This window comes from Anser brachyrhynchus (assembly GCF_964034855.1).
Source record: "Anser brachyrhynchus genome assembly, chromosome: 2".
Classification (NCBI taxonomy): domain Eukaryota; kingdom Metazoa; phylum Chordata; class Aves; order Anseriformes; family Anatidae; genus Anser; species Anser brachyrhynchus.
Genome location: NC_137695.1, coordinates 27,648,591 through 27,675,203, shown reverse-complemented (window position 1 = coordinate 27,675,203; position 26,613 = coordinate 27,648,591). Strand labels below are relative to the sequence as shown.

General features: G+C 37.3%; 1 protein-coding gene and 1 long non-coding RNA gene across 3 annotated transcripts in view; one reads left to right on the top strand and one right to left on the bottom strand.

The window, feature by feature from the left end:
- Positions 1-26,613, top strand: part of COL28A1 (collagen type XXVIII alpha 1 chain) — a 65,139-nt gene that overhangs the window by 24,773 nt on the left and 13,753 nt on the right. For both annotated transcript variants that reach the window (XM_080579974.1, XM_080579973.1), the window contains 12 exons: positions 761-829; positions 2,363-2,431; positions 3,474-3,542; positions 4,890-4,958; positions 6,098-6,169; positions 8,330-8,398; positions 8,952-9,023; positions 9,681-9,749; positions 12,220-12,288; positions 16,235-16,303; positions 18,401-18,469; positions 25,267-25,335. In XM_080579974.1, the coding sequence (XP_080436100.1) occupies positions 761-829; positions 2,363-2,431; positions 3,474-3,542; positions 4,890-4,958; positions 6,098-6,169; positions 8,330-8,398; positions 8,952-9,023; positions 9,681-9,749; positions 12,220-12,288; positions 16,235-16,303; positions 18,401-18,469; positions 25,267-25,335 (834 nt within the window). The remainder of the gene's footprint in view (positions 1-760; positions 830-2,362; positions 2,432-3,473; positions 3,543-4,889; positions 4,959-6,097; positions 6,170-8,329; positions 8,399-8,951; positions 9,024-9,680; positions 9,750-12,219; positions 12,289-16,234; positions 16,304-18,400; positions 18,470-25,266; positions 25,336-26,613) is intronic.
- LOC308189698 lies at positions 3,561-15,055 on the bottom strand. Its single transcript, XR_013946521.1, has 3 exons — positions 13,943-15,055; positions 10,559-10,659; positions 3,561-4,018 (listed from the first exon to the last, which is right to left on the bottom strand). It is a non-coding gene; the product is annotated as an uncharacterized lncRNA (long non-coding RNA).

The following is a 26,613-nucleotide window of genomic DNA, read 5'->3' as shown; positions in this document are numbered from 1 at the left end:
AAAAGAGTTGTAGTATCCCTCTGAATGTAATAAGTTAATGATTCTCTTATTTATGTATTTAATAAGATACCTTTTTTTGCTAGCTTAATGAGATAAGTTGTCTTCTGAAAGACTATTTAGCTATTTATGTTTTTTATTGGAAGCAAACATTCAGGAAGTATTTTTGTTCTGTCTTACCATTTTTGGAAGCTAAAACTTGGGTTATATGAGTCTCTGTGGACAGTTACCTCATAAGGGCACGTGCCAATTTAATATGTGTGAACATTCCTTTTCTTAAAAATAAGTACAAACAAGCAAAGAGTTATGGTAAAATCATAACTGGGTTTCTCATCAAAGTGTATCCCTCTTTGAGTGGCTTCAAGATTCTCCAGAGCCTTGAGCTACTAAGCAAAGCAGATTTTTCTTCCTTTTAAGGAAAAGACGTTAGCCATGTCCTTGCACCAGAAGGTTCTGACCTGCTATCTACTTACAAAATGAATGCATTATTGCATTCTCAAAATGTACTTTTCTACTTCATAGTATTTCATTTTCTCCTTTTGAAGTCCTGTGTTCAACGACGCAATGAATACAGATGAAGCATGTTATGAATTGCAACTGAATTGCTTTTCTGTAAAACTAATAATTCCGTTGGCTGTTTTTCTTGTTTGTTTGCAAAGGAATACTTTTTTCCTCATTACCCACATTGTGTTGACCAGTTCGTCTTGGATCGTTTCCTTCATAAATTCCCATATACAGTTACAAAACTGTTACTTATTTCTAGGGTGAAAAAGGCTCTGAAGGTGCAGCTGGTCCAATTGGACTGCCAGGTCAATCAATCAAAGGTGACAAGGTGAGACACAGAGTATTTTCTTGATCATATTTATAGTTATATTTATAGTAAATTAATGATGAATTATTCACACAACAACATGAGAATATGTTTTAGCTTGGATCTGAGGTACTACTTCAATGCAGCTTCACAAACTTCATAGCACTCATCTATACAAGTTAACTGCACTGTGGACAGTATTCTATGCAGCTGGAGTTTGGGGGAAGAAATTGACTTACTTTCCTCCTAAAATTATCTCGGAAATATTGTATTTAAAATATTTTAAATTAAATATTTTAAAAAAATTAAATAAACCTTGGGTTATCTAGTCTAACGGACCTGGGACAGGCAATGAACATGCTAGCTTCTGAAATTTGTTAGCTTTTTGGCACCCAGATTCTCAAAGAAGAATCCAGAACAATTGTAATTCCCTTGGCCAGAGGAGATTCTGGCCTGTAACTTGCATAGGTCTCGAGGATGACTGATGAAAAATGCCCAAATGTCATGTAGAGCAGAGACAGTGATCCAGATCTTCCTTCTCATGGTTTAGTGATGTAGCCCTATTCCTACTCCCTGTTTTATGCCTTCCCTCATGTCCCCATGACTCCTGCTCTCCTCACTGTCCCACGCTTGGCTTCTGTGAGAGGGGAAGATGACATTCCCATCTGGAGTTACGTGCAGCTTAGTCAACAGGGTATGTTTCTCAGATGTGGGGAGTTTGATTTGAACTTACTCATCTTACTGTCCAGTCAAATGGATCTCTAAGATCTTCAGAGCAACGTAGATGGTCTGATGTGGCCTATCTGTGAGAAGCATGGTCAATGAGCACCTGCCAGACCATCTCGCTCGAGGCTTTAGGTACAGGAAGACTGATGACCTGTGAAGGAACAAGCTGTCTTATTCCCATGTCTGTGTAGGAAAAATGCAGCGATGGCCATGGCAGTAAGTGTTTGGGACCATTTCAGTACATAAGGGTTTCTGGTGTAAGTTAAACTAACTATTGCTTTGAAGGGACTGGTGTCCCACTTGCCGGACACCTACATGGATCTGTGCCACTTCCAATACCCAAATGACCTCCCGTAATTCCTCTATTCCATCCTCAAGTGCTGTGCAATACCTCTACAATACCACTTGACAAAGATTTTTCAACAATACTCTCTAGCTGCTCTTTAAAAACAATACCCTCTAGCTGCTCTTTTACACTTGCAAGATTTTCTTCTGAGTGCTGTGCAAGCAACTGTATATTTCAATACAAGAAAATCTGCAAAATTAATCTCAGTCTGGAAAGATAAGATGCAGATCCCTCTAGATGTGATTGTCTACTGTTATAAATGAAATAGAGTTTGCAGGAAGGAAGAGGTGTTACCTGTGTTAGGTGAATTGCCATAAGCAGACTTTAAGGCATTCAAAATTCTCATTTAACTCAAACAGAAGCAGCAAACTTCAAGATCATACAGTTTGGGGACTACCACTCTGTGTTTAAATTAAATGTACTAATCAGCTAACATGGTTTATTGCAATTTAGCTCTCTGGAATACTTTTTATACAATACAGGGTGAACAAGGCCAAGTAGGACCACAGGGCCCGGCAGGACCACCAGGGATAGGCAATCCAGGAAGCCAGGTAAGTTTGAATCAGGAACAGGCAGACACTGAGCTGCAGATATGAAGAAGGCAGCTAGTATGACCTGAGTCAGGTATTTGTCTATTCCATTGTTAAGTTAGAAGACACCCATAAACTGCCTAGCTGTAGTGTGAAATCTGTCCTGCATTTATTCTAGTCTTTTCATAAAGAATTAAATGGCAGCAACACATAATGAATTTCATCAAATATACTGCATACTACATCTGCTATTTATGAAGACTGGTGTTAATTCTAATCCTGTTTGTCTACTCCTGTGGCCCTAGTGGATGAGAAAGATGGAAGAGCTCTGTTACTCTTCTAAGAGAAAATGGCTTTGCTACCAACTTTATTAAAAAACCCTATCAGATCAGTCCTACACTTTGGGAATGTAATGAACATTTGTATGTAGTTTTTGTTTTATACTTCATCAGAGCTCTAATTTTGATTTGGAGACGTTAAAAATCTCAGTGTTTTTGCATTTTAAAAGGCATCAAGTTAGTCTTCAGGCAAAGCTCCTTGACATTAATGGTTCCAACTGATATGAATGATTTTAGGATTAAGAAAATAGAAATATGGTGTAATCTGCATAATTTGCATAGGAGATAAATCAAGTGCACCGCTTGGACAATGACATGTAGGGGCTTCATGAGGTAAGAGTCCACCACATCCGGATTTCAATCCCCATTGAAGTTTGTCAACAGTCTCGATTAGGTGGATGCAGAACAACAGAAACATCCAAAAAGATCTTTTTTTGTGTGTTTTGCTTTGTTCTGCATTTTTCGATTGTTTGTTTGTTTGTTTTTAGGAAAGAATATTAAAGTTCATGCTTACAGCATCCCAATAAATCGGGGTTTAGATACTGAGAAACTTCCCATTGGCTTTCTCCCTGAATAGTAATTGTAGTCGCTACACTTGGATAAGGCTGTGAAATCCACCACATCATGTGACAAAGATGAGATAACTATTAACTGAAAGATAGACTCATGATGAATTTCAAATATAGAAAAATATAATGCATTAACTCATTTATTTTGATTTATAGGGTGTACAGGGTCCACAAGGAAATCCTGGGGCAAAAGGATCCAAAGGTTTTGGTCTGCCAGGTCCAAAGGTAATGGTTAAGATATTTAAAAAAAAATCACTAGGAAGAAGCAACAAGAAATGTATCCTTTTCCAGGCTTTTCAAGAGTGTGTTTTGATGAGATGAAAATGTTCACCAGCGAGCTTGTTCATTGGAGATAACATTTACTTTTGAAGCTTCGAGGAAAAAACACCCATTTATTAAGGTGTTCCCCAAACAGAGCATAAGACTTCAGCTGACATCCACACCTTTTTCAATATGGATTTTGGCTTCCAAATGAACACAACTTTTTAAACAAAGTGACTTTCAGACATGTTTATATCTAATCAATTTGCTGTCTTATACACATTGTGCTTAGCATTTTACTAAGCAACTTAGCTGTAAAGCAGCGATGGTCTGGAGACTTACGTCTGATCTCATCAGGCCAATTCTTTCTTGTTATGCTTGTTTGTCCATCAGCCTTCCATGGTGACCATGAGAGAGAGATGAAACCAAAGTCAGAAACACTAGGAGAGAAAAAAGAACTTATTTAGAGTTTATTTAGTAGGTGGCACTGCACCATAGCAAGAAGGAAAGGAGGAAGAGAACGGGAAAGTAAGGTAAAAAATTACTGCTGCCAAACTCCAAGCCTCCAGCAATATGGTGTCAGGTGAGAACTCTATGAGAGGAAAAAAGGGAATTTGACAAAATATTCAGGAGAACAAGTGGAAAAAAACAATAAACTATAAAGCAGTTGTGTGCTTAGTAATCACCTTGATTGGCGGAAGAATCACTGTAGTCACTGCATCAAAAGCAGGGAGAAATACAGTCATTTTCATCTAGATGTTACTTTGGCTTGTAAGTAGCAGTTACAGCAACAGTGTTTAATATTAATGCAGGGGAAAATGATGTAGTTCTGCAATATGTTATGTTTGAAGACATTTTCTCTACTGCGAAAAAAATATTTTAAAAAGCATAACTGAAAAATTTAATTCCGATTTCTTTAGAAATAGTTTTTGAACTACTGGAAGGAAGAATTGCAAGGGCAAAACTTTCTTTTAAACTGAGGTTCTGATTTTTCTTTATTTGGACTCATCTTTCTCACAGTGACAGCAGAGTCTTTGATATATCAGTAGGAAATAGAAAATAAAAGGTACTTAAATGGATTAAAACAACAAGAAGAAAGATGGCATGATTCACTTAGGCTTTCTATAAATAAATAAAATAGGTGCACTCCTACAAGTTACTGGGATTTTGACAGAATGGAATATTCCAGTCAAAAATCACTTGGTTTAAAATTTGACCACCTCTATGTGTAAAACAGTTGGTGAGATAATACAAGTAATGAATGCAGCTAAATTATATTCCTGTGTCAAACAGAAGTCTTTTTGTTACTAGGGTCAACAAGGTGAACGTGGACAAAAAGGAGAACCAGGACTCCCAGCAACTGGATTACGAGGACTTAAAGTGAGCCTGTTTTTAACTGCTTCTTAAAGTGTCTTCTGATTCTTTCCTGTGTTGCTGATAAATGATAAATGATAAATGAAGTAGACATTTTTTTGGTATAAACTGACTACAATCAAAATAATAAGGAATTTCAATGATAGATGTTCCCTTAATGTCGCACTTTAACCCTTTAAACTCAGAATGCTGTGCTAAGGCTCCCACCCTCTCTCCTAAAGTCATTACTGCATCCATAACTGAAAGAATTTGTCCCCAGTTTTGCTAAGCTAATGAGATATCTCTACAGCCTTCTAGAAAGGCTTCTACTATCTCTGTTCCTCTGCAGTGATTAAAAAAGACAAGAAAAAAAAGTTTGTGTGACAGCAGTGCTCATACTGCCTATGCATTAGAAGAGGTGGTAAACATTTACAGCTTTGACTTCAGTTGCCAGTTTGAAACATGTATAACAGATCCTTGCCATTTCAAGTAGGGCTTCCCCAAAAATTGGCTAAAATGACATGGATATTTTGATTTCAGTGATTTTTCCAAGGATCATGGAAGAAGCATGTTGCAGGACTAGTTCATATGGATATTTTCAACAATTTGTGGCAAGGTCTCTCTTAAAAGTAACGCCTAGACCAGTTTATACAACAAGCAAGGCAGTTTCTAACCAACACCTTCATTTCGGGTACAGGCCAATTTATGAGTATCATCCACTTCATGCAATGCAATATCATTAAGTCAGATAAACCAAAGACTGTAATGTAGTTCACAAGAGAAATGATTAGGTTGGACAAGCCAGTCCAGCTGACCCGTTCTTCAGTCACAAATGCCTGACTTAGCAAGTAAATTGCATTCTTATCATATTATCATTGTGCACAGAATAACAAATAGTTTAAACTCAAGTTTTTACTTGCTGAAAAATGCAAGTTTATTTAATACAAAATGAAGATTTAAGGATTAGGTGGAAGGCTTTAAGAGAAATTTGAAGTTCTCATTTTTCTGGCTCTATAGACTATTTAACTGGGGATAACAACCTTTACTTGAACAAAAATATTGTATGTAATGAATTAATATTCCAAAACACTGTTAGAAACATTTTACAGAATAATGATTAAAAAAAATGTTGATGGTGCAGATACAATTATTTATTCTTCTTCAAGGGAGATATAGGTCCATCAGGAGTCCCAGGAGAGAGAGGGATGCAAGGAGACCCTGGAAAGGCAGGGAAAAAGGTAAGGAAATATATTTTCCTGCATGTAAAGGCTGTAGAAGAAATAAGACCAAATTCAATCTTTATCAGTTTACAGGTATGTAATGTCAAGCAGTTCATCCTGGGGGAGGGCATGGGGCAATAGTTCTGCTAGGGAAAAGTGAGTGTGCTAGCTGAGAAGTTTCCAACAAATTTTATTAACAGTGGCTGCCATCTGAATCTGCAGATGTTTTACCTGTCCTGCCTTTTGTGGGCTGCTGATTTTCATTAATTTTCATGATTTTCTTAGAGAACAGATATCTTGTGTCTTACAGCCTGCTTAGATTTTTCCTGACACCTAGAAGTCTGGCTCCAGTTGATGCAACCTAGGGTAACCCTCAGTCTACCAGCGTTGTGAGCTGTGGCTGAAGTCTTCCAGCCCAGTACAGAAACTATACGAAACAGCTGAAACCAGGGCTCCTTTTTTCCAAGGGAAATTCTGAGATTTTAAGAGAAACTCAGCCTTACTGAAAAAAAAAAAAAAAAAAAAAAAAAGGAATAATAAATTCAAAATGGTAGAAAGACGTTTAGAGGGCAGGAAAGCTAAGTGCCCAATTTCAAGCAAGTTAAATGGAGACTTTTCATAGAATCATAGAATGGCTTGGGTTGGAAGGGACTTTAAAGATCATCTAGTTCTCACTGCCCTGGCATGGGCAGGGATGCCAGCCACTGGATCAGGTTGCCCAGGGCCTCATCCAGCCTGGTCTTGAACACCTCCATGGATGGGGCATCCACAGCTTCTCTGGGAAACCCGTGCCAGTGCCACACCACACTCTGAGTGAAGAATTTCTCCCTAACAACCAATCTAAAGCTCATTTATTTTAGTTTAAAACCATTCCTGCCTTGTCCTGTCATTATTTGCCCTAGTAAAAAGTTGCTTTCTGAGTAAAAAGTTGTTTTCTCTTTTAATTCTACTTTATCCAAAGAAAATGAGCTGCTGAGTGAGCAAAACTCAGTGCTTTGGCTGATTGTGCAGCTCTTAAATGAGGGTGACACCTGTTCAACATGTTGAAATGATGAACTGAATACAATTCGGTGCATGCAAATCAACACTTTTTGACTGTCTTTAATCATGAAGTATCTGAATATCTTTAATAAGCATCTATTAAGGATGCAACTTCACATTTTTTTCAGCTGCAAGGGCAGTGCATATAGCAGTTTGACAAGCAACAGTCTGAGGCCGTAAGCTTCCCACTATGGATAAATATGAAACATTTCTGTTTTTATTTAATTAAAAAAACAAAATCACCTACTATTAAAGTGCTTAGAAATGAACCTCTCGTTGTATCAGGAAGATACATCAGAATGCAGAGTAGATGTTGAGCTAAAGTTACAGTTAGATTCTTTATTTGGGAATGCTGTGGTTTCTTTTTTCTTTAACATATTGCCATTCTCATGATCATCTTGGTACTATTGCTGTCATAATTAATTATAAGTGAAAATGTTAGCATTGAGCAGCTACCTTGTGTATTCAGGACAATGCAAAGAACAGTTGGATGTCTGCAGTGAATAGTGGGCACAGAGATGTTATGGCAGTTTTCTGTGGGTGGGAGCTGTCTCACAGAAACGGGAGCCACCGGTATGCTGAGCAACAGCAGGCTCTATAATACCACATCCATCAACAGCTTGTATCAGAGATGGAAGTTTAAACATTTTAATCTACTTTTCATTTCCTGAATTACCTGCAGGTTTTCTGAAACCCTAATCTTACCAATATTATTCATAAATATTTGGTAGATATTTTTCCTTAGCATGATGTAATATGTGGATTATTTGTGAATTATTTGAAGGAGTGTTTCTGGCTAATATTTGAATCCTGGCTTGGCCTTCGGCTATAGAGATGCAGAAAATTACTGCTTCTTAAAAGTTGGTTGTCTCAGAATTGGTCAGCAAAGACTTTTTCTAATAACTTTGCATACATTTTTCTCCCACATATGAGTATACACGTGGAATTCTACCTACAAAGGGAATGTGATTGCAGGAGGTTTGGGGGTGGGAGGTAAGAATATAGAATATTTTCTTCTTTGACCAGATTTTTAACTGACATTTTTGGGGAAAGTACTTATGCAGACTTTGTAAGTCCAATCATTGATTGAATCAATAAAATGAATAAAGTAAAAATTAACCATCTAATCTCTGTTAGGGGGAAAAGGGAGATCAAGGTCCAAGAGGCCCAGAAGGACCCCCTGGCAAAGGAGATGTAGGCCAAAAGGTATGGCTTAGCACGCACACTTGAGAAGTACTATAAAGTTTAGAAGGACTTCTTTTGTAATAGTTCAGATTCTTACATATTTTTTCTTTCATTATATCTTAAGTAGCAACTACCTTTTAACTGATGATTTAAAAGGACTTAAAGAGCTATATGATTCCTAGCCTGAACAAGTGCAGGAAAATCAGACTCTGAACATAGACACTAAAGTTAATGAGACAGTAGAGGTTTTCTAAAAGTTTGGCACAGAATTTTCATTACAGTTAGGTGGAAGCAAATTGTTTCAGTATGCTGATAGGGCAAGAGGAGGAACTAAGGAGAATTGGGTGACTAATTAGATTTCTAAATATGAAACTGAAAGCCTGGAAAGATGTATTAATAGACAAGCAAATGCTTTAATCTCGTACCTAGTTAAATTTGGGACTTTTGGGGAGATTCTAAAACTGACTGGGATTTCACTTGGAGCTAAGCATCTAAATACCTTTCTAATTGTGGGCATCATGCAGTTGTGAATGAACCTTTGCTGTGATTTAAACAAAAGCTTTGTTTCCATCAGGGTGACCCAGGAGAAAAAGGATCCCAAGGACTGATTGGTTATAAAGGAGTACAAGGCCCAGCCGGACCAAAAGTAAGCTTGTTCTTTCAGGGTAACCCTTCACTTTGTACATTGTACAAGAATCTATGGGATATATTTAATGTACAAATTTCTCAAATGTCTGATGCTTTGAGACAACACAAAAATAAAAATAGGAAAAGCAGAAGTAATTCCATCATTTGTCCTGTTTGTCCTGAATGAAATAAGAGTCCTAAGGAGAAAAATAACAGGTAAACATATAATTATAGACCTTATAGTTATGCTCAAGCACTGAGAAGGTAAATTAAAATTGTCCAAGTTATTCTAAGGATAAGCATTTTGCAAATTTTGACTTGGAAATTTTAACTTTCTATTATAGTATTTTGTGTGTTATAAGTATCACTCTTAACGGAGAGTAAATTGTAAAAAATACAAACATTCTGGTTATTCCATTGGCTTTGTAAGCCAGACACACACACACACAAATAATTACAGTTTAAAACAAATAGATATACAGTTCAACCAATAGTTATTTAAAGCTTGAAACTTGAACCACAAGAACACAGAATTGAGTGTTTTATCCCAAATATTGTCCATTTTTTACCTAAAACTTTACAGATATTTTTATAATGTGAAGTGTTAAAAAAACTTTTATCTACTTACTGCAGAAAATGAAACTGTTTAAATGTAGGTGATACTGTTTTGTAACAGGGTGAACCAGGAGAGAGAGGGCCACCTGGAGTTGCTGGATCATCTATTCAGGGGCCACCTGGACCTAAGGTGATTATCTAGTATGTGTTTACTGGAGACCAGAGATTAGAAATTTTTTAGTGTGCATTTCTGTCAAAGTTAAAAGAAAGTAAACTAAATGAGTTAAAATTTATTTTGGTAGTAGCAAATCTGAGTGAATTTTAGAGGTAAGGAGTACTGAAAAATACCAAAAATTAAAGAAGAGTGTTTGGAGGCCATTTAACATGGTGCTGGGCTTAGTGGGTGTCCTCCTTTGAAATTAATCACTTTGAATTCATCTTATTTTACATTTACTTATGCTTGCTTGCTTTTTTCTTTTTTCATGTAAAGACTAAAGATTTCCTGAAAGCAGCTGTAAGCCCCTGCAGAAATGTGTCTATGTACACTTCCAGGGAGTTATATGCTGAAGTAGAAAATTTTTTTGGAGGTGATTGTTTGTATGTCACTTCCAAGTGAATAACTGGCCTGTATTTTCTATTTAAAATGAAATATCATATGACAGATAGCTAAAGCTACATTCATCTCATTTTATCTATGGCAGAAATGTACCTGAAATGGATGGGACTTGTCCTTCTGAGTGAAATATGCAGATTTAGCATTGAAACCATTTGAATATTCATTATCACCCACATTTTTATTTTATGGATAAAATCAATGCTGTTTTTATAATATCCCAGTTAACTTCAGCATTAATTGATGCTCTTCAGTTTTGGTGTAATAATCACTACTGGATATCCATCCACTCTGGAGTCACTTTATCCCCAATTTTCCTCTTCTCTAAAAATATATGTGCACCTACACATATGCACATGTAGGTATTGTATACACAATGTACTTACCAGCCTGGCACCAGGACAGCCCAGGGGGCTAGGATTTGCTTTGGACTTGTTTGTGTATGGAGGATGAAGGAAAGAGAGAATGGAAGAAGCTCAGGTTACACCTGCAACCACAGAGAAGAAAGAAAGGAGTGCGAGTTGCACATATCTCTTATATAGGTTTAAAATCATAATCGTTTGCCAAACGTTATGTCAGGAAAATAAAAGTGTCATGCTGTAACACATGACTTGCATGAAGGCAGGTTTCAGAACTCCAGTCTGCCTTCTTGACATGGTGCTATTTTCCTGGTTAATGTGGCATTTTTGAGAAGACATGTAAGTCAGCCTTTTGATGACATTCTTGCTGAATAATAATAACTTTGTAGACTTCATTGTCTTTTTCACTCTGCTTTTATTCAGTTCAGTACAGTTCATACCACTTTCTTAGCAGACCAGCCATGATCCAAAGTCCTCTGGAGTCTGTAAAAGTGTTTTCAGGCTCTTCACTAAATTTTATGTCAGACCTTTTGTATGCAGTGACTAATGCATCAAAACAAGTAGTTCGGGTAATTATAAAATATAAGTTCATTTTTAGAAAAATTGCCTATTTAGTTCCATAGTAATGCCTTTATTTCAATAAATATCACCTATGTTTATGCCAGTTGCTCAAAAATATAAAAAGCTACACAGGTACATATTCTCTCTGCATTGTGGAAAGTACAATGATTAGTAGTATTTCCTTCACTACCAGCATATTCAAAGAACACAAGGCATTATAAATTTATTGTGCAGGAAAACTGCATGTTTTTCAATGCTGGGAGTTGTCATGGTCTGAGGTCTATTTATTACATCTCTAAGTGTTTGCTGTAGTAGTGGATGATCACTAGATGTCTAACCCTTGGACATGGTTGTGTTTATTGGAAATTTGTTTATTTTAAGCTACACCCACGTTTGGGGATTTGAGTTTCATTTCCCTTGACAACCATTATGCTGTTACCAATACAGAGACAGTAACATTAGATAGCTGCTTTTTCTCATATTCCTCTCTCATGGTTACAGCTGCTCCATGGTTTTGATAGAACCTTTCATCTTCATTCCCTAGTGAAAGTCCTGAAATACTGACTTTCACACTACTGTTAAAAAAAAAAAAAAAAAAAAAAAAAGGTTTCACTGAAAACCAGCATTTTCTTTTTATGATCCTTAATGTAAAGTGAAATATCTGTTGCCTTAGATTAAACATCAGGAGCCCAAGGGTTAACATAAGAAAAGTGAAATCTGAGCCTCATTGCTTTCTAGGAAAGTCACTGGCAGAGCTAAGATTGCCAACAGTTATTCCGGGAATATTTGAAGAAAAATGCAAGTTGCTTCCTGGGTCTTCATAAAAGTCTGTGGAGCTTGCATTGCATCTGTAACCTTTCTGAACATACCCTGTCTGCCAGCACTTTGAATTTCTTTGCTGTCCTCTGGCAGAAACAAGGTTACACCAGCCTTACACCAGTCTGTGCTGGCTTGTGATATTAAAAACTTCATCTAGAAATACTGATTTCATATTACCTAGTTCAGCAACAGTCATGTCACTGTCAGAAGGAATGGAATATTAAACTGAAAATAACAAAGTATTATATTAAACTGATATTAAACTGAAAATAACAAAAATGTCTTTGGTTTTGTTTCTTTTTGGATAGGGAGATCCCGGACCCAAGGGGCCACCAGGAGATGACGGGCTTCCTGGAAATTCAATAATGGGACCAATGGTAGGAATTTTGAGACAAAAGTTGGAAAGTGAAGAAATGTGAGACATAATGCAAAGCTCTTGTGAAAATGTAGAAACTGCCTGAACAACTTTCTCAGGAAAGTAACCAGCTAATTCTTCAACTTTTCTATCAACTTAAGTCTATGCTTTAAAATAAGCTTATACTCTTTTCAAAGAAAAAACTCAAAATATATAAATTAAACTCAAAATATATTAAATAGTACAGTGTATCTCATTCTGCAAATTTCCCTCATGAAGCCTTCATTAGGAAGGTAGCTCTTGAAATTCATCTCCACCTTTCATTATCTCATGTTCTCTGATGCCTCTGTATGAGCAATATACACTTTTTTGAGTATGAGTTGACAGGTATTAGCTGTTTTAACAGTGGTGTTTCAGAATTACCAACCCTGCACATTCAAAAACATATGCAAAACACAAAATAATGGATTTTAAAAATAGATCTCTTTACACTTGCTTGTGTATAGGTTACGGAATGGGTTTTACTTGGTTAAATCCTTTACATTTTTAACTTCAACACTGACAAAGGGGTACAATAGTCCATTGCAGGTTTGCTATGCTCACTGTGCAAGCCTTTAATGGTTAACTGGCACCCCCTTACTGGAGGGTGGTGGATAGCACATTTATCTATTCAGTATTGATCCAGCAATGCATGCAGTAGCCTGTATTTTTGAATTTTCAACAACACTAAAATGATTTACTTTGTCTGTAATCTGGAATGCTAATTCACTCTGTTTTTCCGTAGAAAGAAGTGATAAACATGACTTAATTCTCCAGTCAAGTACTTAATCATTTAGGTTTTAATCATGCCATAACTTTTTTTTTCCTGAACAATGACATTGTCCTGTTCTTCCTGCTGCATAGGCAGAATCTCATCTACAAACTTTTTGAAACGTTTTCCTCTTTTTTACACATGGTAATGTTTACAGAAAGTGAAAGCCATGGGCACAAAATGTATGTTTATATTCTGGTTTTTGTTTGTTTGTTTGTTTTTAAGAGTGAAGAAGCAACTGCTTCTACATTACTGCTTCTGGAAATGGCTTTAAAACCTGCCCTGGAAAGGAAAACAATTTAGATGAATTAATGTAGTATGTCATCAGTGACAACAATGGCACCTGCCTTGTTGTCAGTGCACTGACTTGCAGTGAGTCACTGAGATTATGTTATCCAGATCCCACAAAACTGTGGGAAGCAGTAATCATGGAAGTGCTCCCTGGCCATCTCTACTGCATTTTGGATGCAGCTATTAAAACAAAAACAAAAAGCACAAAAACAACTAAATAATCTGGACTAGAGAACTGTCTCTTCCAGCAGATTTATGACTTTGTAGTGGTTTTACCGTGCTAGGCAGCTGAACACCACAATCGCTCTCTCACTCCCCCTCCTTAGATGAGGAGGGGAAGAAGTAAAGGAAAGAACAACTCACGGGTTGAGATAAGGATGATTTAATTAAAGGAAAAAAAATAATTATTAAGGAAAGATTATTATTAATTAAACAATTTAACTAAACAATTTAACTAAACAATTAACAATTTAACTAAAGGGGAAAAAAAAAGGAAAGGGGAAAAGGGAGGGGGAAAGGGAAAACTAAACAAAACAAGTAAAGGCTATGTGGAAGTGCAGAGGAAAGAAATTACTCTCTACTTCCCACAAGTGAGCGATGCTTGACCACGTCCTTGAAGCAGGGCCTCAACGCACGTAGCCGGTGTTCGGGAGGAGGACAGACGTTTTCACAACGAGAGCCCACCCCTCCCCTCTTCCTCCTTTTTCCACCTTTTATTGCTGAGTGTGACATCATATGGTATGGAATATCCCTTTGGTTGGTTTAGGTCAGCTGCCCTGGTGATGTTTCTTTTCTCGCATCTTTGCCCACCCCTAGGGGAATTAGGGAGAGTCCTGATGCTGTGCCAGCACTGCTCAGCAGCAGACACAACACTGGTGTGATACCAGTGCTGTTTTAGCTACGAGTGCAGAGCACAGCACTGTGTGGGCTGCTGCAGGGAAAGTTAACATCCCAGCCCGACCCAGTACAGACTTAAGTAGATTTATAGCTATGCTACTAATGGCGAAACCAGCTACTTGACAAAATCCCAGTTCTGAAAGAAAATAATGTGTTAACATGTATTTGGTATTTACAGTGGTCTGGTAAGATTAAATGAAAACATCTGTTTGGCATTTTTTTACTGCACTAGAATTGGAAGTAAAAATAAAGATGAACTCGTGATCCATGATTTCCATTCTTGTTTAAAAATGTCACGAAACATTTTTAAAACATTTTTTATTTTATCCATAATGTAAGAACTATGAATATTAAGAATGAGGAAGAGGTAAATTGCTTTTCCATTATAAAGCTATTTATGGGCTAAAAGCACACTCATTGGTTAAATTCTCTCAGAACCGAGTCAGAATTTTATGATTTGGAAACTAGGAAGCATAAAGAAACATCTCCCAGGGCTCTTGCAATTTTAAATTGGTGGTAAGATTCAAGTGTTTGCCTTTAAAATCTTTCAGTGAAATTATCCCCTTGGACTGTACAATAAGAGAGACTCATACAGAAAAGTCCCTGAGATCCGAGCTGCTTGTCAGGAATCCATTTGTGATTTCTTGAAGTATTATGTGCTGCAGAAATTTCCAGGCACAATATGCTGATGAAATACACTGATGAAATAGCATTGTTCAGTCACTTGTAATTCCCTTCCCTTCCCTTCCCTTCCCTTCCCTTCCCTTCCCTTCCCTTCCCTTCCCTTCCCTTCCCTTCCCTTCCCTTCCCTTCCCTTCCCTTCCCTTCCCTTCCCTTCCCTTCCCTTCCCTTCCCTTCCCTTCCCTTCCCTTCCCTTCCCTTCCCTTCCCTTCCCTTCCCTTCCCTTCCCTTCCCTTCCCTTCCCTTCCCTTCCCTTCCCTTCCCTTCCCTTCCCTTCCCTTCCCTTCCCTTCCCTTCCCATAGTCCATTTACCTTTCTTGGTTCTCTGGGACTGGGCGAAGGATGCGCACGGCTCCCTGTATGGACATATGCATACTGTGCTTGGGTATGGGTTGGATGTGTATCTTACGAGTATCAGTAAGGATTTCCAACTGGCACTGCTGTCACATAGGAACATAAATACTATAGACTGTCAACATACCTCGAGGGATACCTTAAAGTAATAAGTTTTCTTTCTTGGTTCTGCAAGGAAGAGTCTAGTGCAAGCTTGGTTAACTTACTCATTAAATATCAGGAAAATGATCTCTGAAATGAAGGAAGAGGAGAAGACTGCTATTTGTTTCTCCTCTGGTGGTGAAAGGAAGCACTGAAGTTTTGCAAATGGATAAAATTTTTAGTGGGAGTCAGTGGAAGAGTGAACACAAGGAGTAATTGTCTCCTAATACACGGCATTTTAGGCTAAGCTATGAAAAAATATATTTCATATTATCGATTATATTTCTTTCTTTAAATTATTTTCCTTGTAGACTGCAGTTTTGCTTTACTGCGTAAGAGAACCAATGTGATTTCCCTGAAACACAGAATGTGCTACATAATATAACTTAAGGCTAGCATACTGTGTTTCAGTATTCTTGACTTCATTGTTCAAAACCCAGGACTGTTACCCTCAAAGTCACAAAGGTTTAACTTTTTGGTTTATTTTTTTATTATTGGCTGGAGATAAAGGTAACATTCTGAAGATTTCTCTTTGCAACTACAAATCTAAATGCTGATGATTTCATAACGAGACCTCCTATTCTTCTAAAATCTTAATTTGATCAACTGAAACCACAATAAATAAAAAAAAAGCACAAAAATTTCTGAGCTTTGCAAATGAATTGGAAAAGCTGGCAACTGCTATTCTGTATTTCCAAAAGGATATTAAACAGTTTCCTCACATATTTGTTAATGTTACGTCATGAAGATCCAGATACTGACACAATGCTTGATTTATTACTTTTGTACTTAGGGTAACCAGGGCTTGCCTGGACTACCTGGACCCCGTGGACCAAAAGGTGATGGCCATAAAGGTGAAGCTGTAAGTATAATTTTAATTCTCTACTTTTTGTTGTTTGTAATTAGATTCTGTACTTTGTGTTCTGCTTCTACTACTACTACTGTGTATGCTCTCTATGTATCTAACTAACTAAGTGTAATTACGTTTTTCTTTCATTCTTTAGCTTATTTAAGTATCTCACATATATTTTGAAGCCCTCTCCTGTCCTAGGTACAGTACCAGCCCTACAGACAATCAGAACTGGACATAAACTGAACTACTTTTCATCAACATGAAAGGGATGCCATGTAATTCCATCAAAACCTTCATGGCTGCTCATACATGTTTAATGAAATTACTGCTTTGAATTCTTCCCTTTTCTCCTTCCTGCCTTCCTGCATTCCTGCCTTCCTTTTTTTGTTCAGGATCTCTAGTAACATCTTCTTGGCCAAATCTTGGAGCCTTCACTGCCTTGTTTTTTCAGCTGCTTCTCATATCAAGGAGAGTCAAGTTATATTTTTCTGAAGACCACCCCCCCCTTGCTTTCCTGATAGTTACCTCCTGAAGGGGTTAACACCTGAGTGTTCCACTTGGCACATCCATTACAAGGGCCTATCATCCTAAATCTCAGTCATCCAAAGCCACACAGACGTGTTTGACCACCCTTTCACTAGAAGGTGTGAATACTGTTACCATCCTTCTATCACCACAGGTCTGTAATCCAGCCTTTTTCCACACTACAACCACAAAAGCTCTCCCAAATATGCTGAGGTGGGACCTGATTGCTTCCAAATAGGTCATGGCTCAGCTCCAATTTCCTGTCATTCAAACTGATCCTGGGAAGAGATCCCAGCCCTCCTTTCCTTTTGGGATTCAGAATTAGTTCAAAGGGCACTCACTCAAAATTCCTGGATAAATGCTATGTACCTGACATATTTCACAGCACTTGGTGACACCAGACCAGCTCGAGGCTCCTTGGAAGGTCAAAGAGTGCCGGTTATGGACCCAGATCATTGATCCATTGAACAGGGTACATACAAACTAATGAAAAACCCTATCATTATCCCAAATAAAACCAAAAAGCAAATGCAAAGGTGATCATAAAGAAGGCAGTGATGCAAATAGACGATTGAAAAAAGATGTATTTGGCCTTAAAATGCATCATAGCAACTAAGTTTTAAGCCTCACAAGATTTCTGTCTAAGCTAGATGAGAAAAAAAAATGTCAGTAGATACAGAATCAAAGAGATCAGTGAGAGACTGAAAACTTTTCATTCCTAAATAATTGAAGAATTCAAGATCAGCCTGGTTTGGTAACCATTGATTAATAAAACTACCCAAAGGCTGCTTGCAGTTTGCCCAGTCACCAGTCACAGGATGGCAAACTTAGGTGTATGTGTGCATGCTGCACTGCTATTACTGACCAAATAATTAAAAAAAAAGAAAAAAAAGAAAAAAGCTTCAGTATTGTATGCAGTATTCAGTATGCAGTAGTATTCCTGATGTTTATTACAATATGTTTATTATAGGTTTCCACCTTTGCATGCCCCATGGTCTGGAAAATCCCACTCTATAAATCACTTGTGGACATGAACAAGATTTATGTAGTTAAGGATCTGTAGCTCTGATAGAGCAAAGAGATCTGCCCTCTGAATGCTGAAAGGGAGGGTAGGGATGCCTCCAGCAGTATGAAGGGCAGCTGAAGGGGCTGGGCTGTGAGGGATTGAATGGGAAGTTCAGCAACAGGCTGTCAACACAAATAAATCAAAATATGTTAGTTCTGCCCGACCCTCAGGTTTAATGGATCAGCTCTGGTATACCAGATGTGTAATGTCTGCGGTGTATGAATCATGGAGCAACATCTGCTTTCTGACTGGTTTCTCTGAGCTGAGAACAGCTCTGATATTCTTAAGTCAAGAGCAGGACTTTTTTTCCTCCACTCTGGTAGTCTTTTTAGGTTTCCACCTGGGACTGACTATGGCTGTTGCTCAGTACACATTGGAAATATTATGCACTCGACAAAATACAGCAGATACAGAGATGTTAATAACTACTGCTGAAATTCTTTTCTATATGGAAGAATGTAAGTACCACTTCTTTAGGACTGCTACTGACATGCTTTATTCCTCTGCTATACCAGGGACCTCCGGGACCAGCAGGCCCTCCAGGACCAGCAGGCCCAAAAGGTGTGGGAGATCCTGGACCAAAGGTACAATGGCAGTACGTTCATCTGACTAGTAGACAGGGTAGACAAATATGTCTCCCAAAAGTACATCAAATTAGGATGACAAAATGCTGCAATCTCATCTCCCACTTTGTATTTCAGTCGGAAGAAAAGCTTGCAATAGGCTTCTCTGCCATGTTAGATACATACCAGTTCTTGCTTTATCTCTGCAGATCTTTCATACACCCAGAGACCCAGGATGTTTCTAGGTACTGGCGTTTCCATGTAGAAGTTAGAATCCAATGCAAGTACAGTATTGACTAATAATAACACATCTCCTTTCTTCTATGGCAATGAAAAGAGCAAAGGCCCCCAAGGAGTAAGCGGAAATAGTGGTTACTGGAAACAATTAAATATTTTTGAAGTTACTAGAAATTGACTCCCAAGAGAAGACTGAATCTTAGTCTAAAATGAATATCATGATGGCACATTATAAATGAATAACTTGATGGCAAAAAAAAAAAAAAAAAGATACAGAGATTAGAAATACATCACTGAAATACTGCCTTTTTTTTGTTGTTCTTGTTTTGCTTTTTCCATAAAACACAAAATAGCTAAATGTTAAAAAGTTCTAAGCAGGGTAAAATTGAATTTAAAAAGTCAAATTGTAACTACCATGTTATAAAAAACTTGGAAAAAAAAACAGACTTATGACTAAGATCATATAAGAAATTGTTTTAAAATATCCCGCAGAGTGGTTTTATTAATGATTTCCTTATTACATGTGTGAAATAGGAAACAGGGAACATGCTGCAACAGAAAGCAAAATAAATATTGCCCAAACAAAATTTTTCCCAAACAGAAGGGACTTTAAACTTTAGTTCCCAGAACATGAGATTTCCCATTAAAAGCAAACAACAATAATGTCTTTAAAATATATCCACAATAAAGGAAAAACTGAATGCCATTCATCCTTAGAATGACCAATAGCCTGCTAATAGGGACCTGAAAAACCTGGCTTTATGCTTCTGTTCTGCCACTTATCAATTCAAGATATTCCACATGAAATAATGTGGTCTGGAACATGACAGAACTACTAAAGAACTAAAAGTAATTTCAGTTATGTCATTCAGTATAGACTTACCGAAAATATATACAGCTAAACTAACTAGATATTTTATGTGAGGGGATTTTTTCTTTTTTTTTTCTTTTTTTTTTTTTTCCTTTTTTTCAAATAAAGATTTTACACTTGATATAATGCCATCTTACAAGAAATTTTTCTTGGTACCACAGAATAACATTCCATTACAGCCTAGGATATTGTATAAAAATATGAAGGCAGATATTACGTAAAAATGTAACCTCTGGCTACAAAATGTCTGGAGGCATTTTTCCATCTGGAATTAACCCGTGCCTCCTACTGGAGAGTAGCATTTCCCCAGAAAAAGGAATTGGAAGGTCATATCAGGTCATCGAATAATAATATCTCCCACCATGATATCATGGTTGAACGATTACAAACCCTAGAAATATACATCAAAATTTCAATGGGAATATAGGAGTTTGATTTAAAGAAACTTGAGTTAAACAAATACAAAATGCAAATAAATGGGGTTTGTTTGTTTGTTTATTTTTTGTTTGTTTTATTTTTCTGTTTGTTTGTTTTTAAGTGAAAGGAAACCACTAGAATAACTGCAGTGAAATTTCTCACAGCTGGAATTTTTTATCTCAACAGTTGTGGTTGTGTTTCTGAAAAGTATCAGAAATATACAAAGTATACAGAAATAAACTTAAGAAAACCATAGTGGCTGGCTAATATCAGAGATCAAAAAGCGGGTCACAGGTCACTTTTGTTCTTAGAGTCATGAATCCATGTAATTGCTGGGTCAAGCAGTTATTTGGCTATATAATTATTAGGAAAGTTCCAAACCAGATCATGACTGACAGAAGAACAAAATATTATCATAAAATGCCTTAGATGGGAGGAGGTAAGAGCTGTAAAGTAAAAGGAAATATATCCAGTTTTTGCACTGGAGGATATGTGATCTAGTCTTTTTATCACAGGCATTCTTAAACCTCTGTAACTGTCATGACATAATAATATATATATATACATAAATAACTCATACATTAGCTATTACAATACTTAGGTTTTCACCTTCAGCTCTAAGTGATGTAAATCATTGTCAATCAAAGTGAATTGTGTATATTCTCTTATAAAGACGTCATGTCCTTAGTTGTCAGTCTCTTCTCCAACTTTGAACAACCTCAGAGGTATTACCATCCTTGCAGGTCTGAGAGCTAAAGTATATTAATGGTACTAGCAAAGGAGATTTATTGGTAATTTCTTGTTGTGGAGGAATATGACCGATGTTCTGTTAATTGAACATTATTGATTCATAATAAATTCGTGAAAAAGAAGTGACCAAGAAGTGAGGCTGTTATAGTTTAATAGTATTTGATTATTCCAGAAATAGGATAATGGGATATTTATGATAGGAGTTGGGTATTATACAGCCTAACGGGCAAGGCTTCAGAACCTACAGTCAGCCTCGTTTAGGCAAGACACACACAGACAAGACACATGCCATTAGAAGCTTCCTATAGAGCAGAGAGCTCTACTCCTCATAACCAGTCATGGGGTAGATTGAGAATGCACCATATCTGTGGGATATGGAGAGGTGGCATTTCATTCTAGGAAGAGTTGCATTACAAAAAAAAAAAAAAAAACCAAAAACTGTAGTAATAACTGTCTTTGCAAATAACACAAAGAACATAATTAGGGCAAACCATGCTAATATCAAATTTTGTTTGAAAAATCCAGCATAGATCCACAGGTTTGTTGCGTTGCAGTGTGATATTGCCAAAAAATCTGGCTTATCTAGCAATCTCTGTCAGATTTTTTTTTTTTTTAAATCAGAGTTAAAAACACCTGATACAAAAAATTAATTTGTATTTTTAACTTTAAAATAGGCAAGTTTTTTTTTTTTGTGATTGGACTAGATTGGCGTGTTAATGCTGTAGGGTGAGAATGTGTACTGATTCTCTAAGTGGTGAGCAGCTGTCGCTTTTGCAATGTGGGACTGTTGTTCCAAAGCATTCATTATCTAGGTAAGTAGTCACACCTGTGATGCAGTTCTGTGCATCCATGCTAAACGTGGTGGAGTGTACACTGGAAAAAAAAAAAAAAAGAAACAAAGAATACAAACAGCTTTTCTCCCTCCTTTCAATTTTGTACTCCTGTTTGCTTATACAAAGTTTGGAAACTTTAGTCTCTACAGAGCTTCCTGGTAGCAAAGGTGCTGCAAGGGAGAACAATTTGCTTGAATTGCAAAAATTCCCCTAGAACTTAGTTCATAAAGTGCATAATCTTCCATTTTTTGTTTTTTGTTTTTTTTTGTCTGAATTTTAATAAAATATAAGTACACTGGCTATCTCCTATTATCCTTTCCTTATTATCCTTATCCTTTCCACATTTAAATAAACAAACAGGCAAACAAAAAATCCAGCAATCTCAGCATATAAAAAGAACATTTATTTGATGAAAGTGACTCATAAATTTACACGATAGTTAATGTAAAATTCCTTTGACTGTCATTACATAAGAATGTTCCATTCAGCTGAATCAGAGTTCTGTTCTCCCCCCTTTCAGAAATGGCTCACATATGTGCACACTGCAAGATAGGAATTTTGTGTATCAGAGGTCAAATTCACATGAAAACACAATTGGAACATGTGGGATGCATTCAATCCTGGCAGCACCCTATTTTCTCTAGCATTAAAACAGAGGCACATAATGTCAGAGGATTAAAAAAAGACTTAAAAGCACTATTGCCAACTAGGAGGTGGGTTGCAGACATTCAAGAGCAAGAGCACATCACTAGAAATAAAGGTTCATTCTCAATAATTGCACAACAGAAAGATTGTTAAACTCACCAGCATAGCCCCAAGTGTATGAACATTTGGGCTGGATGCATTTGCAATATAAATAACTTCTGCAGCTTGGGGCCTGTCTATTTGAAATAAAATGAGGAAGGTGGAGATGCAGTTACTCTTTTCTTAGATGTTCTTCTTATAAATACCCTTCCATCAACTAGTTCTCACTAAAGAGAGCATTGCAGTGTCTCCTGTGTGTTTCAATATCAAATATACATGCCTCACAGTGAATGAGATGTATATGCTGAGAGGCCAAAATTTATTTTCCAGGTGAACATTAGCTCATTTAATGAGTTTTCTTGATCCAGTGATAAGGAATAGGCATTGGAGTACCATACTTTCATTGTCTTGATTCAGCTCTTTCTTGTTTCAGTGGTGTTTTTCTAGTTCACTGCAGATGGTGACAAGCTTGTCTACAAGCACAGTGCAGAAAATAAATTAGAGCTCATCAAAGAGCAGTACTAATCCTTCTTGAAATGAATTCCCTGGAGGACAGCTTAGTGTCACATCTTAGAAAAAAGAACTGCTCCACTTCACAACTCATAAAGTAAAATAGAAGTCTTTTTCCTAAGCCAAGAAATACAGAAACTTTGAGAATTACTATAAAGCTGTACAAAAGAGCTTTTCAGTGAGACATCTGGTATTAACTAAGCATGTGAAGCTAAAATTCAATCCTTCACCTGCAATGACCCTGTGTAAGAATGTGTTACCCATGGGAGGAAGAGAGACACAACTTCAAGTCCCTCATGTGCTCTTTTTGGTCAGGGCTGATCCAAGAGCAGGTAGCAGGTATATTCAATACTGGAACACATGGAATTGTTTCCCTGCTGAGGAACTTCCCTTCACAGTGGATTACAGGCTGCTTCACAATCCACAGCAGCCCAGAATCTCCAAAAAGCAATGCATACTGTAAAGCCTTATCTAAATAACCACCTTTTAGCTTTGGTACCTCTGGCATGTTTCAGAGGCTTAGGCAAGGAAACCTCTGGCTGCTCTGTGCAACATCTGCTTAGGTTTGTTTCATGGTTTATGAGGACACTGAAGACTGATAATTTTTCCCTTAATAACAGATGGAACTAAATAAGAAGACGGCTATATTTACCTAGACTCTGAGTGTTTGCTAGTAATATGACAATCTGAAGCTAAGGAAAATACTTTGCAGGAGGAACTGATAAACCAGAGAGGTTTTAATAGATGAGGAATACCTACCCTTCATCTCACTGCAGAGGGACATTTCCCAGCACCATGTGTCAGGCTTTAGTGCTATGATCTTGAAGTGCTTAAGATTGTAATTAAATGTTTACAGCTAGAATCTGCCACAAACTCAAAACAAAACAAAAGAAAAAGTTCAAGGCATTTCCAATGTCCTTGCTGTTTGCATTAGTAGGGAAGGTCTGATATAAAAGTCTCAGATCATCACAGTAAGAACACCTTTCATACTTGAGAAAAAAGTAGCTGTCTCTTTTGGTCCCTTTTCCAAACCAGTCCAGGCCAAACCAAACCAACCAACAAACTCCCCTCTCTGATCACATCTGAAGGAGAAATTCCCCCCGACTGAATCCGACAGTTGCCTTAACCCACAGACTGTGAGCTTGACACACCAATTTAAAGCTAAGAGCATCCCTGGACCATGCCTGTGTCCTGACTCAAGTTGGCCAGGGTCCATTGCTTTGGGAGAAAAATGATTTGAAAATAAATTTGGAAGCCAAATGTTACATCAAGAAGGAAAGCATTATAAGCTTAACTTAAGCCCCAGCCTTTGGATTCCGGATTCCCACCTCTCCAAATCCATCAAACCTGAGCACAGTTTAGGCTCTGATATATTTACATAAACAGTACAAGTCAGGACTTCGCATGGGAGCTTCATAACCATGTACAAAAACCACAGATTGGAGTGATCTGTCACTAGAGGCTGAATCTTGGGCATTTCACCTAAAAAGCAGTCATTATAATGTGAAAGCTGCACAATTCTTCACTGAAAGTAAAAGAAGTCATTAAAAGATTCTGTACTTTTCTTTCCTTCCATTTTAATCAGCACAATATATTCTTTCTTTTCACCTACCACAAAGTCTCATCTGAGATCTGCGTGATTCATGCTTGCACCTCTCTTCTGGTTAGAATGCTCCCTCTGCAGGCACATCCATTTCTAGAGCTTTTCCTACTGCAAAAACTGGTAGAATGAAGGGTTATATCAATGAAAATGTCTACTTTGTCAAGAAATACCATCTCTTCTTCTTGGCTCTGATGTTAATATATTGGATGATCAATAGCTTATCAGAACATTTTTTTATTTTTTTTCACTTGCCAGCACATACACAGATTTAAGGACATTTACTGAACCTGGTTCAGAATTTTCTGCATCTATAACTTACTTTTTTTTCATTTCTTTTTGAACTGATGAGCATTTTCTAGTGAAAATATGCTGCATGTGTGCCTGTTGACTTGTACAGTTACAGACTATGAAAAACAAAACTTCCTCTATGTCTCTGTGCCTTCTCCTGCCGATAAGGTGCCCTGGCCCCTACCTCTTCCCAGTGGGCATCCTGTCCATCCTGGCAAGCACTTACAGAACATGATAGAAAAAAATGTTGTCATTTTCAAATGATTTTTTTTCTTTTTTTTTTTTTTCTTTCTGTAGCTGATAAGATAAATTAGAGTGTTACTCTGCTGGTGGTTTAGATCATGTGGATCTTTGCTTGGGGAATAGAGTGTTCTTAGAACTTAAATGAAGTGGGTGCTACATTTTGGGCTTTTTTGCTTGTTGTTTGATCTATAATGCAACTGTTTATAACATTTTTGTATTTTGCTTTTAAAACTCAGAAGTTTGACAAAATGCTTTGTAAGTGGATGAAAGGTGTAACAGTTAATAAATGTAAAACTACTGATGATACCGTGACTCTTTACAGGGAGACCGCGGAATGACAGGCTATCCTGGGCCTCCCGGGCTGCGGGGGAGCGGAACGGTTGGTCCCAAGGTTGGTGTGGCACTGCCTTGAAGCTTTCTGCACTTTTATACTGCCAGACTCTGATCTCTCTGACACCCGAATAGCTTCTTCAGTTATTGATTTATATTGGTGCAACTGCAGGAGACATCAGGCTTAAAAACATGGGCACCAGGCATGCACTTCTACTGCCTGGGTTAGGAAGGAATACTGACTGGATGAAAATTGCATTCGCAGCCAGATTTTATGAGATTACAGTTGGAAATTACACAGAACTGTCAGGCTAACAAATGAGTTAAATGACACATTCTTCTGCTTGTATCGATTATGTTTCCAAAAGATTCTTTTGTGGATGAAAATATGTCAAATATGAATTCTATGTTTTGTTCAATGAAATTGAATCCAATTAATCTCATTAGTAAAACCATTAGGAAAGAAACATAAAAACAAGAAGTTAATTCTGTAAGGAGCCAGCATGCAACATCTGGACAATTCTTTCCTCCCTCAACTATAATGACTGATAATTCAAAAAGAAAAAAAATTCCTGGTAAAAAGGTAATTCAGAGTGTGCCTGTATTACTTTACAATGGATGTGTCCATCAGTTATTTTTACAAAGTCAGTGGGGAGATACATGGGATTTGTGTGTTTTTCTCCACATAAATTGAAGTTAATAATAGATACATCTTTGTAACTTTAACTTCCGTAGCAGAAGCTAGCAGAAGTCTCTAGTTTAAACAAACTGATATCTGAATGGAGAAACATTGCTATTACCAACCTGATACAGAAATGTAGTGAGGAGTAGAGCGTGAATATTTTTGCAGGATATATGTCTGACTTTGCTTTGCTTTCTGAAAGATAAAGCAATTTCACTTCCTTGGTAAATCATACAGACACAGTCAGTTTAAAAAGTTTGGTAAGAGTAAGTTTGGACTGAGTGTCAAAATCCCACAAAATGTGTGACCCTATATACTGCTTCCCCAGAGCCTTCAAGAATGAAAAATAAGTTATTTGTGGGGAAACAATACCTTGTTTTCAGGGGTGAGGGCCTGCTTGCAGCATCTAGTTCTTGTGATAAGATTTTTAGAACAACAATGTTTTGGGTGAACCCCTGCTTATATTTACACAGATTAACAGTATTTTTCACAAGACATTCTCTCAAGGTTTGTGGCAAAATCTTTTGTCACACAGATGAGCACAAAGGCTTCACCTGTCTTTTACTGTAGCTACACAAAGCAGCAGGTGCTCCTCTGGCTTTTGTTTCCTCCTCTCCCACTTATGATTTTCTGACCTGGTGCTCCCAGAGACTGTGG